The 19108-nt window shown below is 34.1% G+C and overlaps 1 protein-coding gene across 1 annotated transcript in view; it reads right to left on the reverse strand.

Annotated features, from left to right (window-relative positions):
• Positions 1-19108, reverse strand: part of ASCC3 (activating signal cointegrator 1 complex subunit 3) — a gene marked incomplete at its 3' end in the record, with an annotated part of 268274 nt that overhangs the window by 51375 nt on the left and 197791 nt on the right. The window contains exons 28-33 of the mRNA XM_081998093.1: positions 18897-19017; positions 17277-17419; positions 7368-7505; positions 7146-7266; positions 3528-3660; positions 574-699 (exon numbers count right to left, since the gene is read on the reverse strand). Of these exons, the coding sequence (XP_081854219.1) occupies positions 574-699; positions 3528-3660; positions 7146-7266; positions 7368-7505; positions 17277-17419; positions 18897-19017 (782 nt within the window). The remainder of the gene's footprint in view (positions 1-573; positions 700-3527; positions 3661-7145; positions 7267-7367; positions 7506-17276; positions 17420-18896; positions 19018-19108) is intronic.

Raw genomic sequence — 19108 nt, forward strand, 5'->3', positions numbered from 1 at the left:
ATGTTGTGGCAAAGGCAGGCTACATTGCTGGAACAGCTCAGAATGATCTGCATACCAGGTGGAGTTAGGCAGGATGATAACAGTCATTGAAAATATTGCACACGTGATTTCACCAGGATACCTTAATGAAAGTAAACTTTATCACAGAGAAACAGCTGATAGCTATTCTCTCATTTATTAGGAAAATCCACATCTTAAAAGATTTTCTACAGAAAACTGGGCAGAACATATCAATGTGGTAGCAAAAAAAAAGTAACACATTATAAATACAGTACCTAAAGGAATGTGATAATCTGGAGTTTTATTTTAGGGATGCTGATGTAGCCCTCTCAATAAGGCTATTTTATAGTTGTCACTAAATTGTAAAGTTATCTGCCAAGAAATGCATTTATATTTGGAGAAAAAGTTATTAAAAAAATGTGCACACAAGTTTTATTCCATGTGTGGGCCAGTAATGCTCCTACATTGGAGACTGCTAAGTATTCTAGGCTCCAACAGCAGCAGGATCACCTTTGGATCAACTCTACCCTCAAGTTACCTTTAGATTAAATTGCATTTGTATTTTATACTCACGTTGGGTTCATTATAAGTCGACGGAAGAAATAAGTCCAGGTGATATAATCCATTGCATCCTGCTTAGAAGTAATAGTTCCAGCAGCAATTTCAGCATTCAAGTGGTCAGCCAGCACTTCTAACAAGCTGAATAACAGAAAACAAGAGGACTTAGCTGACTTTACAATCACAAAGACAGGTAATGTATTTTGTAGAGTTGCGCATTAAAAGGTTTATTACTTTTAATCTGAAAATATAATATATTTATCTTCTGGTGAAAAAGAAAAGGGGAAGAAGGAAGAATGTAATTGCAAGGTCAGTCATCTTCTTTACATGATAGTGGAATGTAGCTCAAATTATTTTTTGATTGGACCAAGAACGCACAAGTTCAAGTCATTCATGGAATGTATTCGGATGGAGCTACTCAGTGATAACTTCTGAATACTGTATGTTGACCATATGATCATGCTGATTTAATCCAATAGAGAATCATATGGAAAGGCAAACAGGAAATGAAACAGTGGCAATAGCTTAGCTAATACTTGACAAATACTTGAGGGCTATTAAAATTACATCAAAACGGCTTCCCCCAGATTTTGCCTCATCTTCATCCAATGTTTAAAAAAAAAAAAAAAAGAGCAGTTACTTTTACCCAGAGAGATCTAAACTCAGAAACATAGAAGAACAAAAGCAGTTTAAAATGATTCTTACAAAGTAAAATACTGTTTAGTGTCATTAAATGGAATAAAGGCCTCCATTAGGGTATCTAATGAGATCATGCCTGGCTAGAATTCAATCAGAGAATGGCAAATATCCTTAAGAATCAACTTATTTTTTCTTGTATTAGAATCGTTTTTCTTTTCTTACTGTTCTTTCCCTATTGCTAAAAGTAAAGTATAATTTGGTATGTGTAGCTATTTTAATGCTCTATACCACTGATTACACACTTCTGAAGGTAAGAACTGCAGATGTTCTATCCACACTGTTCAGCAGAAACTGGACAGATGATTCAATAGCTATTCCGTAACAAAGAGTGCTTTCTCTTTTGCTTCTAATGTGCTCTATTTCAGACCCAGTAAGAGGTAAGTAAGAGCACAAGGCCTGCCATATGAGTTGTGTACTCAAGTCTTACAACTAATACATAGACGAAGGCTTTTAGAAAAACAAAAATTAAAAATAATATGAAGTTTAATTTTACAAATTGGAAATACTACACAAAGCTGATAAAGCTGCTCTTTGGCAGAACAGATGGGAAAGAATTTTAAAACTAAAAATGCTCCAGAAAACCCCAAACAGTTTCTCTTTGAAGCTATGAAGCCTCTTACTTCAAATACTTTATCATAAAAGAGACCAACAACTCTAAATTAATCAGATTACAACCTATGTAGAACTTAGCAAGATTGCTATTAATATGTGAATCTTCATCTGAAAATTTATCAAATATTCTTTGTTTATAGTAAAAGATAGAACATATGAAACTACAAAGTAAATATGTACACACAAAATGAGCTACTAGAAACATAGAATATTTACAGCATTCCAAACAGGAACAAGGTGTGATTCCTACTGTTATATTGAAGATACAATTTCTTTATTTAGAAACACCACTTACCAATGAATAGAGATATTTCCTAGTTTATGCTAGTGCCATACAGTCTGGATATATCATCAACATTTTAATCACACTGCTCTTTTGACTTATTAGCTACCATTTTGGAGTTCAACTCCTAGCCTTCTGTGCTAAGTCCAATTAGATGTTAAAAAAACAAAAATGTGGTTTCCTAAGGAAATGAAGCGCATGTCTCCACATTCTTTGTTTGCAAAAATTGTATGTCTGTCTGTGCACCACAGAAATTAACCTTCAAATACACCAGCCCATTTCCACTACATTTCACAGGTGGATAGCACTCTCAAACTCCTACAAATTTCCTGGCCAGACAGATGTCCCATTAGTGCTTATGTTCAGGGATGAAGTTTTCATAGAACAATACTGTGAATTCTTCATCACTGAGAAAAGCTTTCAGTAATGCTCATGCTTTATTAGATGTCTGAGAACTCCTCCATGAAATATGCATCTATAGGAGACTGATGTAACTAGTTCTGTTTCTTGTTGAAGAATTAAGTATAAGTATCAAAATCAATGCCTGAGTTGCATTATACTGGACAACAAATTTTGTCTCAACTAAGTTTAGACAGACTGCAAAAAGGTGGTGTTTCTACATTTCTGACAAAAATATGGCAATTTTGAAGTGAAAGATGTGTTGAAAGTGTATTAGTAATAGTTTACACCATGCAGATTTCTTTTTGAACTTACGAGATTTTGAAGAATGTGATATCTATAATGGTACAAGTATTCTAGGTAAAAAGTGCTAGAAACTCACCTATTATTCTCCTGTTAAGAATTTGTGACAGAATTTCAGAGAGGGTTCTGAGGATGATGTATAGTTGTCCTACACACTGGCCTTGAAGAACAGTTTGTGCTTTCATTCAAATCACAGAATCATAGAATAGTTTGGGTTGGAAGGGAATTTTTAAGGCCATCTTGTCCAACGCCACTGCAATGAACAGGGACATCTTCAACTAGATCAGGTTGCTCAGAGCCCTGTCCAACCTGACCTGGAATGCTTCCAGGGAGGGTGCATCTACCACCTCTCTGGGCAACTTGTGCCAGTGTTTCACCACCCTCAGTGTGAAAAATTTCTTCCTTATCTCTAGTCTGAGACAACACTCAAAAGCAGAGAAGCATTTGTAGTATTATCTGGGAACGGACTAAAGAGCTCAACAGTGCTTTGAAACTCATGGAAGAAAGGATTTTTCTGCATAAAGATGGATAATATTTTTCAGAAAATGATTTTCCTTTAGGACCCCAATATTTAGGAGATATTCAGCACAGGAATTTCATTTCACTTTTCTCTAGCACTCATTTGTGGTATTGTTGATAGTTTGATCAGCTTTTCTGATTGCTTTATCTTTACCTTGATTCCACTGGGAAAGGTTCATAAAGGAATTTTTTGTAGAAGTCTTTCTTAATATCATGAACTAGAATTACAGCTTTTCCTTGGTCATCAAACTGTGGTCTGCCAGCACGTCCCATCATCTGAAGTACATCTGCCAAAGAGACAATAATGGATAAAACAAATGTATTCATTTAAATGTATAAATAAATATATTTACGTCTGTACAATGTGCAATACAGGATTTTTGGATTTCTCTGGCTTCGTATGTTCTATTGGTTTTGACACATCTAATTTTTTTTTTCCATCTCAGATAAATTTACAATGAACTTTTTTCTGGCAGAGACTATCTTCCTGCATACTTGAAGACCACCCACTGCAATAGAATCCAAGCTTACAACTATTATAAATTTCCTTTTCTCTCCTTCCAGTCCATGTCCATCCCTTGTTTGATCATATGCAATTAAAGATGATGAGTAAGAGAACTCGTGACACCTACATGTCTTATTTCTTAATTTTCAAGACAGACAACTGTCTTAATTCCTAATTTTCAAGCATTTGACAATAATAAAAGTTCCTTGTATAAGCTTTTCTGCTATATATGATTTCCTAGGTTTTCAATATTTTAAAGGAAAAAAGGTAAAGGCAAATTCTAATTACTGACAGCTATGATCTCTACCACTCAAACCTCAGGACAAGTTATATTAATTGTTAGTGCTGGAGTAGAGATGGTTTCGTATCATGTGTTGTCCCTGTATTGGGTCACCATATACAAATTTAAAAGCAGGTACAGTTGAAACTTACCTCTACTACTCTGACTACACATCATTACTTGCAAATACTAGTTAATGATGTCTATAGACACTGAAAATACTAGTTTATACAAAATGTGCTCAACTTGCTACCTGGCCACCAAGATAAGTATGCTTATCATCTATTTGTTTGTGTCTTCTCATATTCTGAGAAGTGCATCTGCATAAGGCTGTTTTGTCTCATGCTCAGCAGAGCTCCGATTCCTTTTTGGTGCCTCCAACTGCTATTTAACTTTGAAGAAACAATGGAAAGCAATTCATAAGTAAGTTTTACATCTTTATTTTAAAACTTTCAATGTTTTGTTTATGAGCTCTACCATATCTGCACAACATGTGGCTTGAAAAGCAATTTCTTTGGCTTCAGAATCAATAAGCTTTTGGCCCAATGGTCAGTTGGGGAAGGAAAAGCCAGAGGGTGTAGAATGGGATACAGCAACAGACAATGATAGAAAAAACAGCCCGATGATGATACACATTTTTTAGTAACACTAAAAATTTTCACTTGTGTACCCATGAGCTATATAAACAGCAATGGTTTTTATCAGTTTATTCCTTTTGTTAATTTAGGAGTGACATGAACATGTAAAATTTAACTATTTTGAAAATGATGTTTCTGAATAGGTATGTGCACCGGAAGGTGATGAAACAACTTCTTGCTATTCTAATGCGATGAATTAAATTGTGCATAATAACATATAGGAAATCGATTTACCGAAGGGAGTCAGGACATTATTTTTGCCAAAATCCACTGCGTAATTATGCAAAACCAATATTTTATTTACTGGCTATACGTTGCTTGGCTGCTTTCAATCACTGGACTAAACTCCTGAAATGCTAAGTATGATCCAACTGGCTAAATTACTGGCTGGTAACTGAGAAAAGGCCCTCCCGAAAACGTCTGACTTCACTCAAAGAAGCGTTTTTGAAATTACTGAACACTCCAGAATGATTCATTCTGCCCTCAGCTGCTTCCTGGAAGCCAAATGCATACCTGATACAGAAAGGTAACTTCAGTAGGGAGAAACCAAGTTATACCATGATGGAACAGTGAAGGCATTACTCCAGGGCAACATTAAAGAAAGCATTGTGAAATTCTGGAAGTATTTCAGAAAGAAACTCATTACATTTTCATTTTATTGCTGCTGCAAAACTGTACTACCTATCCACAGAACTTCCAGATGCATAAATATTCTCTAGAAAGTTAAAAATAAAAGTGCTCTATGCAAACCACACCACATGTTTCTTCATAAAGTATGGAATCCGCATTTTCTGTTTCAGTGCAGACAACAAAATCTAAATGCTTCCATCACAGATGGTGGTATTCCATTCCATCCACCCTCCCTCCCCAAAGTCTTATTAAAAATTCAAGAACTGAGCAACACCCAATGTCCAAGTCACCTGAATTCAAAAAGGCAATGAAGAGTGAAAGTACAAGCACTCCTTAAAGCCTTTGTCAGTACTTGTACAACAGATTGCTAAAACAGCATAGTAAGTCTTCAGTCTTTATCGAGTTTCTGATTTCTTTTGAATATATTATTTTCTCTATTACTTCTCTCTGACAGTCCCACAGATTCAACATAAAATTTAAAACTTCAGTTGATTTCCTTCCTCATAATTTTTCAGTACTAAAGTCAGTTGTCACTATTCTTCCAGTCTGGACGAGCGAGATACTACTTCTCTGCAGTGACTGTTTGTACTAAGTTTACAGCTGCCTAAGTCACAAAATGCAAGTGTGCATGGCTAAGCTCCCAGGTCCTATCAGAATCTTTGAACCAGAGAGTTGGTATGGAAATTGATCCCAAGTTTCCTGCAGAGCACTAACCATTAAATTAAGCTCTATGATGGGTTACTTGGAGAAGTAACCCCTGTAGTATTTTCAGTTTGAGCTTTTTTTCATTAGTAAGTTTCTATTGCTGAAAAGACAGTGCGTGGTTAAAAAGATGCAAGCTCTCTATTTACATTACAAATAACATTTAGATTGTCCTTAGGTTTACACATCTCTGGTGTAGTATACGATTATTTAATAATAAACTTTCCCTTACGAAAAGAGAAAGGGAAAACAGAACAGGAAACCTGGAATAAATTTAGCTTGTCCTCATTCTTCAAGCTTAGTACCATCCAGACAAATATTCTCCCTGTCTGAACTCTGAAAGAAGTTCTTCCATGGTTCACTTTCTTAAGCTTGTTGAAAACACTGCAGAACAGTTTATGAAAAGTGGAGTTTACTGGAGCCAGAAAGCAATAAAAGTCTATATCAAACCAGAAATTCAAATATTCAATTTAGCTGCTTATTTTTGAAGTATCACTTACTTGAAGTATCACTTACATCACTGAAGATACTAGACTAGTTAAGGTTTTTCATTTACTGTAAAGTGACTACATATAAATTTTATGTTCTCATGCATGTGTGATTCAACTGTTGCATTTCAAACCATGGCTAAGTTTACTGTTAATCTGTTTCTATTTAAAAAAGGTTTCAAAAATGAAAAGATGTGCATGCATGAAAATTTCCTTTTATACCATTAACTAGGTAGCTAAATATGACTTTATATTGTTCCTTTAATTTTTTAATGCTTATTTTAGATGATACAGATTAAAGGAATTTAGCATGAAAAAAGATGTGCAAAACAGAAACATTTTCATTATTACATAAAATCTTAGGAGTTCTGTTACAACTTGCATTAAACAAAGAAACTCCTTCCTTAGCGCTCCTAGTCTCTACGTAAATTAGGTATTTTCAGTGATCAGTTACTAAATAACTCAGATCATTTGCATATGCTTGAAATACATTTCAGCATATGAGCATTTTCATAATTTATGTGAGTACCTGTAATGGGATAATCCACGTAACGCCTTGTTTTTCCATCATAGTATTCTGTTCCTTTAACAATTACTAAATGAGCTGGAAAATTTACACCCCAAGCTAATGTGCTTGTGGCAATAAGAACCTAAAACAGAAAGAAAGATTCATGAGGTATATGTAACAAAAAGCCAACTTTTAAAATTCCATGTAAAACTTATTACGGCAGGATTCAAGGAACAAATGTACCTGGATTTTGCAGTTCACAAACAATTCTTCCACAGTTTTCCTGTCTCTCTCATGCAGACCTGCATGGTGCATGCCTATTCCAAAAGCAAGTGTCAGCTTCAGATTTGAATCTCTAACTGTCACTATAATGTCATTCATCTGTAACAGAAAGAATAGTTGCATGTTTTAAAACAGATTACTTGGAAATGTTAAACTTTTAGGGTTGTTATTATCTTTTTTTTTATAGCAAGGATAATTTGCTCAATGCTGTTTATACAAACAGGAAAACACAGTCTTCAGTCTCTGAAGGGTCTGGTTTTAATCTAAAAAAAAAAATCAGATTCTATATTAATGATGGGAGGAATACAAAATGCACATGACTATTGACACACTGAGTAGTGCAGATAAGGAAATGAAAATGCTGAAAATATCTTGACAGGTCTGGCAAATGCTGTGCGTTCTGCTCTGTGTTTGTTTAATGCAATCCCTAGTATCAAAGGGGTTAGAACTGGTATAAAAACACAGCAAATCCCTGCAACCAATAACATAATAACAGCCATGAAAAATAAATTTGGCGCTCTCTAATGCCTACAAACAGACAGACACCATTCTTCAGTTTGATAATTCTGCAGTTACTATTCATCAAAAAAGTTTCCTATTCGCATGCTGAAATGCAAATTAAGTTTAAAATTTTTTTTTGAGTGTGAGTTTGTAATTTATAGACTCAAACCCTGTAAGGGGTTTAAGTCCAATATACAATAAATGTCTTTATTTAAAATGTTTAGAAGTCCAGACAAAAAGCTATTTTTTATTAATATTCCTGTTTTTTTCAAATCTCATGTCAATGATTATTTGGAATAATTTTAACAACTACAATTTTAACTATATTTCTTGCCAATGTTTTCAAGTAGTAAAATCCATAATAAGCTCCTTCATTTCTGTAGATAACCTCAGTAAAAAGCCCCTCACTAATAACAAAGAAGTGCTTTATAACTTCTGTTTTGTTTAGTGATTTTACCCCTCAATATTCCTTCTGTTGTTTTATTTCTAAGGTCATTTATTATTTTATGTGATTCTAATATAATTATAGCCAGGAACTTTCAAACCTCATCTCTTATTAGTGGTTTCCTGGTGCCACCAGCAGTGGCATGATGATATTGCATACTTATGGGCAGCATCATTCACTGTTAACCTAGGAGGTATAGCGAACGTTAGAGATAAAGTGGTAGTGCAGAACACATTACTCAGGGTAACTAAAGAATTTGGTCTCATCTTGGACTGAGTATCTCAAAGTTCTGAGACATGATACCCGCATGACTGCAGTGATATCTTAATTTCCACTTGGCACTCTGAGGTGTTGCACTTCTGATATTCAGAATTGTAACCTTCTCTAAATGCTTCCTGGGTTTTATAATTCTCAAACCTTAATATTAATAAAATTATACACATATCTAAACCCAAGTAACATATGTCACTACTATTATAAAAGAAATCCTTAAAAGGCATAAAAGAGCCAGAAAATATAATAGCCCATATTCAGGATTTAAACAAACAAACGAACAAACAATATAGATTTTGTAAATCAATCAATTTTGTCACAAAAAGCAAATTAAAAAGCATTTTAAAAAGTCTCTTTGTTGAAGTAGTATTGACTAACAGAACCAGAACTGATGGAAGTAACATAGAGCCCCCAAAAATACTGTTCAAGTTTTGGCTTGGTCCAATTAATTTGATCTGTCAATGGAAGCTCCTAAATTTTATTTCCCTCACAACACAGTTGCCTGGATGTTCCTGAGAAGTTCCGATATTATAAGACATGGAAGGTTTGTATAAATTGATCCGGCATGTGTAAAAGAAAAGGATGCTTACAGAAGAAAAGAGTGAAAGGGACTATAAAACACTGAAAAGAAAGGAAGCAGAAAGAAAAAAAGCAATGAACTGAGAAGTGAAGAGGGGATAAGTCTATTTAGGAAAGGGAAACAAGAAGAGGGGTAGATAAGTAGAGGAGAGTAAAGAACTGAATGAAAGGAGGATATGTTAAAGGATAAAGTTTATCTATCTAGATACAATCAGCAAACCTTTGATTTCTGTAGTCAACATGTAGACATGTGACTGCAGTGTAGACAACATGAATTATGACCCATCTTAAAGATTTGTTTTTCTATGATTAAAAAATAGCTCGATAAAGTGAGAACCTATACACTTTCTCTACAATTATGACCATCAACATACACTGTTAAATACATTTTTGAACCTATTAATGCTTTTTGTGCTATGGATTTATGAAGTGGTATTAGCACTGCATAGGCTCTGTGTGCTTTGACAGACACTTTGAGAAATAGCAGTGGTATGTATATATTGACAGGGAATTAAGATAAAAAATAGAAAACATCACTGGTAAATATCAGAAAAATAAAAGAAAAAATTAATGCATTTACATTTTACTCCATTTCTGTATTCAAAAGATGTTATATTGCTGAATTAATTTTTCTCCTTCACACCAAGAATCATCGCCTTATGATAGTTATGTCTTTAACGTAAGGGAACGAGCCAGTTCCCATGACATTTATTTCATTATTTACATAAGCAGAATCTGGTATTGGGAAAAGAATGAATCTAAACTCCCTTTTCCTCTAGAAGAGTACAGGGATCAAATTAGCTGATTTGGATTAGTCTATAGCGATTAGATTGCTCCTTCAGCACACACAGTTTTATAGTGTCAGTTATTTTCAGTACAGAGCCTGAGCTAAACCTTTTTACCCTGTAGTTGCCAGCATAAAACTTCCTAAATTCAGACTGCTGGGAATTTATTCAAAGATGTTCTTCTTGCTTTTACAATCAGTGGTGGTTATTTTTTTTCCCCTCTGACTTGTATTACAGCGGTGGCCTGTGGTGCTGTTAGTCATACCTGCAAAGCATGTAATTTACCACAGGAAAACTAAAGAACCCTTAGCAGGAGAGCTGGCACATGTACTACTATCCTGTCATTTTAGCAGCAGGGAATCCTAGTCATTTTTAGCTGACCTCTTACTTTCACATAAATCAATGTAATAAACACAACTATTTTACCCATAGGCACAATCCAAGGCTTAAAATTCTCATGACAATTTATTTAAAAATGTAACTCTCTTATGTCAGTGTAGTATAAGAATATTGTCACCTTCTATTAAGAATTAATGGCACAATTAATAGGTTCATTAACCAGAAACAGACACACCATCATGACTATAAAACAAATCTAATGTTTCTGCATTGTTATAACTTCTTTACTATTTATCTTTCTGAAAACAACTGTAATGTTAACTCATAAAAGGGAAAAGAAAATATATTTTATCTTAAGGACAGAAAAAGTATATTAAAAATAATATAAGGAAATATACATGTTACTGATACAACACTGATGCAGGGAACTGAATGCAAGGAGGAATTTTTCCCTGGACTCCAAGACAGGCAGGATCGGGCCCATGCAGAAAAGGTTTTGCTATCCTTCACAGATTTTTTGATGAATAAACAAAAATACCTCCTGTGCTTTCCCAACATTAGGTCGATGAGGAATCCACCTTTTAATAAAAAGCCTTTGAAAACCAATTTGGGACTCTAGTAGCATTGCAAAATATTAATTATTAAAAAATAAAGTTTATTTCTACCTTTTATATTCTATTCTCTGAACAAGCTAGATTTTTCTCAAACTAGTAAGTAGTCATTTTCTTTGTTCCTGCACATATGTAAACTGTTGAACCATTTACTTTAAGCTAATAGAACTTTTTTATATTTTAAATTTATTATACTTAAAAAGCTTTTGTAGAAAGATAGGATTCCATTTAAGTAGATACATTACCCTGTGCCTGAAATACATTCCAGTCAGAGTATAATTCAGCAAGTTGATGACAATGCTGGCTCCAAAAGAAAGGAGGAGACCAGATTGGACAAGAATGAGCTAACAGATTGTGCAGCCCAATTCTGTCCCTTTGAGTGTGATATATTGTTTCAAGATGCTAAAACCCCATACTTTCTCAAAGCATATCTGTTGTGCTGGTTTTCCCATTTTCACAGAATCCTCATTATTAGTACTCTGTACTCTTTTCAAAGCACGTCAGACTCAGACCATATGCCACTGAATAATGCTTATCAATTGTCTAAAATGCCCAATAGAAGAAAGATGTGCCAAACAAAAGAATCGTGAAAGTTATGAAGTCTTTTACAAAAATAATTACATATTTCACATCTGCTACAGATGTTAAGTGAAATAAAAACATCTCCTTGTTATAGCTAAATGTTAATTTTTTATGACACACTTTTGTGTCATAAAAACAACATCTTGTAGAAGGAAGTTGAACTTCTATAATGAGTGAAACACTTAGAAATCATTCCCGGGTACACTCCTGATCTTTAAAGGCAGGAAAAAAGTAACCTTATAAAATAAAAAAATAAAATTTAAAAAAAAAAAAAAAATTGATGAAGAGTATTATCCTCATACTCCAGAACTCACCCACACAAACAAAATGCATAAAATACCTCAAAGAAGATAACTCAAGAAACATTTGAAAATATGGTTTAAACAGTTGAGATATATTACTAAAACATATACATTTAACACTAAAAATCTCATCTAAAAGACAGCAATATACCTATCCATGACACAGACCAGATTCTTCTATTCCTGTTTTATAGCACAGCATTACCTCAGAACAATAACATGGAGATAACAGGTTATTTGATTTAAAGGTTAGAGAAGGAAAAGTCATCTTTTGTCTTTCCAACAATTCTTGGGATTTTTTTTGTTTTTGTTTGCTTGGTTTTTTAGCAAGGCAAAACAGAACTACATGGTAAAATTTAGTTCACTTTCATGCATGTTTCCACATAGAGTACGAACACACATATAAATCCACAATTAGCTCACACACGTCTATACGCTCACATCTTTAAAAATTGCAAAATCAGTATGGGCCTGATTCATTCTTTTGGAGTCAACGAATGCCCTTCATTCAAATGCCCTTGAATTCAGTGGAAGCTGGCTATTGCCTGGTATGGATGCTATTGAATATTACAGTAGGTATGTTTGTGCTAAAGGATTTTAGTTATTTCTAGAGGTTTCATAAAGAATGTCTTAACAAGATGCAGATGGTAAAATGATGCACAAAGCAGAATGCAAAAATCATTGTGGTTAAAGTTAAAACTGTGTACATGGCTACATTTCTTCTCAGTCCTTGCACTGTAAATATATAAAAAAAAAATCCAATTATCTGCCCAGCGAAGAAATTTCTTAAAAAAACCCCAAAACCCAAATAAGAAAACACCCTGCTTGTTTGCTGGTGAGAACTTGCATTCAAACTTCAAACAATAAACAATAAATACTACTTTGTACTTTTGTTTTAGGTTAAAACCAAAAAGCAGTAAAAACATTAGAGAAAAATAAATAAACTGAAAACTTGATTCTAATAAATTATGTTGTAAAAAGATTGCAACATCTGCTGCCTCCACAGATGTAGATGAAATTTCTGAAAGAGAAGGACTTGCTCCTCTTTAGTCAGCTCCTAATGTAGAACAGAATAACTGATTGTACCCAAGCTTACCATCACAAACTGGTGGCACTGTCTGTTTTCAAAAGGATAATCTGAGCTTGAACATGACAGTCCTGGCTGACAGCTCCAAATTAGAATTTTCGGTAGAAGTGTATACTAAAAACAATCTCATGATTATATAAAAAGGCAGGGTAAGCATAAGATTTTCTTTTTTCATAAGCATCAATGAACAATAAAAAGAAAGGAAGAATTACTCTGTTTACAGGGGTAGCCTTCTTTTTGAGATGCATTCACTGTTTATTCACCTTTTTGTCATGATGCACCTGTGCCTCATAAGTATAACTAGCACAATCTTGACAGAGTGGTATCTACTGAAGAGCCCTTGCAACTACCGCAAATGGCAAGGAAGACAGCTTCAGCTACTTCTTCCCTCTTTGGCAAAAAAGAAACTGTTGGGACTGCAAATCATAAGAGGGGTAGAGAGCTCATTTTGGAATGTGTATGGACAATGCACCCTACAGAAAAAGAAAAAAACCCACCTCTAAGGCTCTACAATAGGTAACTGTTTTTTTCTTCTTCAAGACACTGCCCACTCATGCCCTACTTTGGGCAAACTGTGAAAGTCCTGCTTAAATTGTGAAGAACTTCTGCATGTGCTATGGATAGCAATTGGCAAATGTAGGGATGAGCTCTGAAGTATCAGTTACAAATGTCAGTCAGTAAGATATTTCAACATCATTGGAGGCTTCCTTGCTCAGACTAAACTAGACATGAGGTATTTGAGTGGTCATTTCTTCATAAAAAGCATGGATATAGCCTGAAACTTAGTTGGATAGAATCTGTTAAACGGATCTAACTATTGTTGTACAACAGCAGGTCCAGTAGAATTTGAAAACTTATCAGTACTAGAAACAGCAATTTTCATCAAGTATTGTTCAGTCTGGTGAAGACTGACTGCTGTCTCAACTTTCTGAACACCTTTCAACTTTCTGAATACTGAGGGAACATGGGTATGAGCAGAAAACTGTACATCAGACATGAAATTCAAGGAAAGCATCCAGGAAGAATTATCTACAAAACCTGATGGAACGTCCTGTAATATGTATTTTCAGTAGATGGATGTAGAACAAAATTCCTTCTTGACTATAATTCAGTTGCACCTGTTAGACTACTGACTCCTTTGAGGAAAAGAACATCTTGTATGATTCCTCCATGATCCAGGTATGCTGTTGTCTACTTCGTGGCAACAGCTGAAGTGTTGTTTCTGTATGGCGTTTATACATACAAATACGTACTCCAGAGGCTTCATACAAGTTAACGTCCTTTGAAATATAACTCATTGAATTATTGTCTAAATTTGATCCTTGGAGCTAAGTGGCAGAGTGGGGAGTGGATTTGCCTGTTATCTGAGAATACTGTGAAGAGAAGCAGTCTGGAGTTTTGTGAGCGGAATCTTTCACATGCTGCAAATGAGAGCCTGGTTTGGCACTACAGGGAGGATCTCTACAGAGAAGATGAGGGAAGCTAAGATGATGGCATAGCTGATAAACAGGTAACAAAGATTGAGCATTGGTCTCTCCCCTACTCCAATCCCTCCCCCACAAGGCCTGAATCTCTCTGTTACCATCACAGAAAAGCTGCCATGCAGGGTAACAGAGAAAAATCACTTTTAATGACTGTAAGAATCTGTGTCTATATCAATATCAGTTTTCCAGTTGTTATTAAGGATGGCATTGTTTATAGCAATTTAAGAGGCCTTATGAAGTCTACTCACTGGAAAGCTAACATAAACATAGACTAACATTTGGCCATCATGTAGCAAAACCAATTACACCATTAAACAAAACTAACCAATGAGTTCTCAAAGGAATCTTATGTCAGCCAAAATTAGTATCATACAAGTAAGGCTGAATGAAGAAAAATGCCAAGGCCTGTTGTAAAGCTTGTAAACTTTGTATATACCCATTTCTGAAAAATCTCTTATATCTCAACATACTTGACAATTAAAATTACAAATATTTTGAAAATAAAGTCATTTGTCTGTAAGTTCCCCTAAAGGAACACTGGCTGGCAAAAAACAAATGTGAAAAACTGACATGCAACAAAAGATGTTGTTTAAAGCAACAACAATTTATTTCTTCTAACTGGTCCATTTTTATCCCATACGGAAATGAGAAACACTTGAAATATTTGGGTAAGTGTTTAAGACAGGAAATACCTACTATAAAGTAGGGAATACCTACTATAAAGTAAGTATTCACTAGTTCTACTTTTAATACTTAAAAATGCTATAGCAGTACAGGAGAATTTTCTCTATTTCACCTAGTTCAAGCCTGACTTTAATATAACTTGAGGTTAGAATTTAAAAAAAACCAAAATTATTTGGGATAAAGAATTAAGCAGTACATACACTATGTATGTAGCACTACTATAGCTTTGTCCTTTGCTTCAATGTCAAATGAAACTCAGGCTAATCATGCTCATTTAAAACACAAAACTACAAACTGGTCCCATAATTACCTTAAGAAATGTCTACTTGAAATTGTGGGTACATCAAACACAATTGTGTTCCACATAATAGTGGTAAGATGTAAGAGTTTAGGACTTAATCCTAGTCTTTTACGTTTATGTAATCAGAACTGAGTAACCTGGTAGGTATCTTCTGCTCCAAACATTCAGCTTATTAATTCAAATACAAATCATATGCAAATATTATTGAACTAATAAATGCAAAGTCTGCTTGTCCTTGTTGGCTCCTCTTTCAAAATCTTCAGAGGTTTATTCTGAAACATATGAAATTCAGACTCCTAACAGAAAACCCTTTTCCAGCAAGTGAAGAAGCTTCAGTTATGGTTCGTTTCAGGATAGTAGTGGCTCACAGGACATGAGAAGCTGTTCATATTAATGCAAGTCATTGAGGGCAAGCTACATGTTGCATATTCTAATTGTAGGTGAGATTAATACAGTAAACTAGCACAAGGTACTAGAATACTACGCAGTAATGCTTTTGATATTAAAAGTTTCTGTTATACTCGAGAAAACATTAAATAGAGGTTATACAGTTAGAAAAGCAACATCAAATTGAGACATGTTTTAGTACTAGTAGTTTATCAGCCAAGACATCCATTTTCTCTTTTAAAATCCATCCAAAAGAGGAAGGATACAGATGTTATGCTTTATCTCAGAAAAATCACACTTTATTTTTTTGCAAAGAGCAAACTAAATAAAATAATTTCATCTAGAAACCTACACTTTTTGGCATATATTTTTTGGTATAAATTGTATAACTATTCATGTAACTTTTGATATATAAGTATTCATACAATATTCAGTTTGGATCTTGTATTTATGAGTCATACATTTTGCTGTGTTTTGGCCCTATATTATCACAGAAATTTCTATGCAGAAGGTTTGCAACCATTAGAAAAAGCAAATTTCCAAAATCTAGGAAACCTGAATATGAACAAAAAAATTGTTTTGAAGCAATTATATATTATAATCAGGACTATTAGTCCAGAAGGAAATAAATAATTCTGTATTCAGAGCAGGTGCCTAATTGAGTTCAGTAAACAAAATCTAGTATACATTTTGAAGAATGCAGATAAAAGAATATTGCATGGTTGTTCATTCATGTTTTGCAATAAATGGAAGAAGTATTTTTTTTGAGAAGCAATACAAGAAAATGTAATTAAAGATCATATTGCTTGAAAAGGAATAAAAAATTAAACCGTTATTCAGCATTGCTTAGCATATGAGGGTTTAACTTTGTAGTCTTTATGTTCTTGTAACAGAGATATTGGCAGAAGCTATCTTAATTTTTTTTATATTTCACTGATATACAAGACTGAACCATTCCTAGAGGGTTAGTTCTGCAGTGTATCTATATATATATGAATATAGATGGTTAGACATACGTACATGTATACACAGAGATATATATGCATATACATAACCCTCTACATATAGAGTTATCTTATGAGGATGATTTTGCTCGTAAAACACTGAAAGAGATTTGGTTTAAATTCCAGCTCAACATCTATATGTCACAGATTTCCAGCTGCAAACTCTGGAGAACACTAGTCCTCTTTCTAATTCTTTGTCTTATCTTTGTATCAAAGACTTGTACCATGTGATACATGTTGTCTGGGACAATAGAACTAGCATTAATAATAGATATGCAGGAAAAACAAAGATAAAACAGTTTGCGTTCTAAAGTTCAGATCTTGCAAAGATGCTTATATAGTCTTAATGCTGACACTAGTTTAATACATACTGAAATTTAGCATATGCATAGCTGTTTCAAAATCTACCCTCAAATGAATTTTTTGTTTTAGATGTATTTTCTTTTCAAACAAACATCAATAAAATAGAAGCAAAGTAGAAATAATGCAGGTAAAACAATTCTAACCTCTCTTTCATCCATCTTCAGCCATTGTTTGGGATCATCCTCGGTGGCTAGGAAAGCTATCAGATCTAAGGCAGTAAGCCTTGTCTGACGTCTGGATGACACAAAAATAAGAACAGGCTTGGCTGGAGAATGACTCCGAATTGCTGTTGAGGAAAACAGAACTTGAGAATTAGGCCCTTTAATGACAAAAATTAGTTTCCCTTTGCAATGCCTAAAGAGCTGATATATTTGAACCAATTATGCTTCAGGACTTTTTAAAAAAGCGTTTTATTGCTCAGCCCATGTTTGAAAAGTTTCAGGTTGCAGTGAAATTTTTATGGTCTCAGGAATAAGTATTGCCATGGAAATGCTAAAATAACCTTGACTATATTGCGTCAAACAAGTGGGGAAAAAAGCCCTCAATAAATCATACATCTACAGATTTTCGATATCAACAAGTACTAGAAGTATAAACAGGTGTACATAGAATTTCAAATACTCTCTCTAAATCTCTTATAAATCCATTTGTGTGTTTTCTCATGTAATTCTCATTCTAGCAATTAAATTTATGCATTGTTAATTTCTGAAAACTATTTCATACTATCCACCATCACATACTGTTCTGCATTTCATACTACCCAGCATATGCTCCTGCATATACATACACTATACAGTTGTGAAATTATTGAAATAGGATAATTCATGCGTATTTATACCTTACAACTATATATGCCAATATATCTATATATTTTAAAAGGCCAGCATCTAATGGATTTTTGTTGCTTCAGGAACAGGTGTGGCAGAACAGCCCAAGACAGATTTATAGTTCATTAGTGTTTTTGTACAATGCTCTTGTGGAGGTGTAAATAATCTGAGCTGTCAAGATTGGTCTCTAGTCCACAATCAATACTTTGCTTCTGTCATAAGGCTAATTAAAGCAGCTAAAAAGTCACCTCACAAATGTCACCTCACAATCAACAACAGTTCACATTACAAAATTTATTTTGGAGGTTATTTTTAATTGATATAATAAATATTCCTTATGTAACCAAAACAAAACATGTTCGAATAAAATACGAGAGTTTTTCTTAAATCTATCCTGCTTGCCAGCTTTGTTAAGAATAAAAAATTGAAACCAGAAGCATATCTGGATGCACTACAAATTTTGAATTTTATGGTTATTGCTTTGAAACTAGAATTATAGGAGGTTAGCCTGACTGGCAACTTCTGTTCACAATTTTTTTTAATGCTTACATACAGTGGTCCATATGAAAATACCTCAGCAGATTAATAATACGAATGGCTTTATTACTTTCTAAATTTCAAATATTTTTACACAAATGTTTCTTTATGGTGTCAAACACTAAGAGAAAACACATTTTATTTCCCCTTCATTAGCACTAATTTTATTCTTCTGTTCTAAATATATTACATTCCTCTATTATATGTTGCATTTGCAGCACACTTTATATTTCAGATAAATAGCTTTGGGCCATTAGCAGAGCAGATTCCACCTATACATGCCAGGAGTACATACAGTAACACATGTTGTAAATGTGCTGCAAATGAACTGTGTAAAGTGCTCAAAGACTTTTTTTCTTTTACAGAAAGAAGGAAAAGGTCTAGAAGCTTGTTGCTTACCCTGAAATGCAGGTTTGTTCATGCTAGCCATGCGAGGACAGTAATGCTGGCCAGGGAAGCCCTGAATGTGCACCTCCAGAGGAACTGGGCGTACTGATGGTCGGAAGTTGAACAGACCCATCTACAAGAAAACATTTTTTTCAAGTTTAACCTTGAATTATCTTGTAAATTGCTATTTTGTTTTTCTGCAGCGCAAATACATATCCATCTTC

Source organism: Phaethon aethereus (assembly GCF_964289735.1).
Source record: "Phaethon aethereus genome assembly, chromosome: 3".
NCBI lineage: Eukaryota > Metazoa > Chordata > Aves > Phaethontiformes > Phaethontidae > Phaethon > Phaethon aethereus.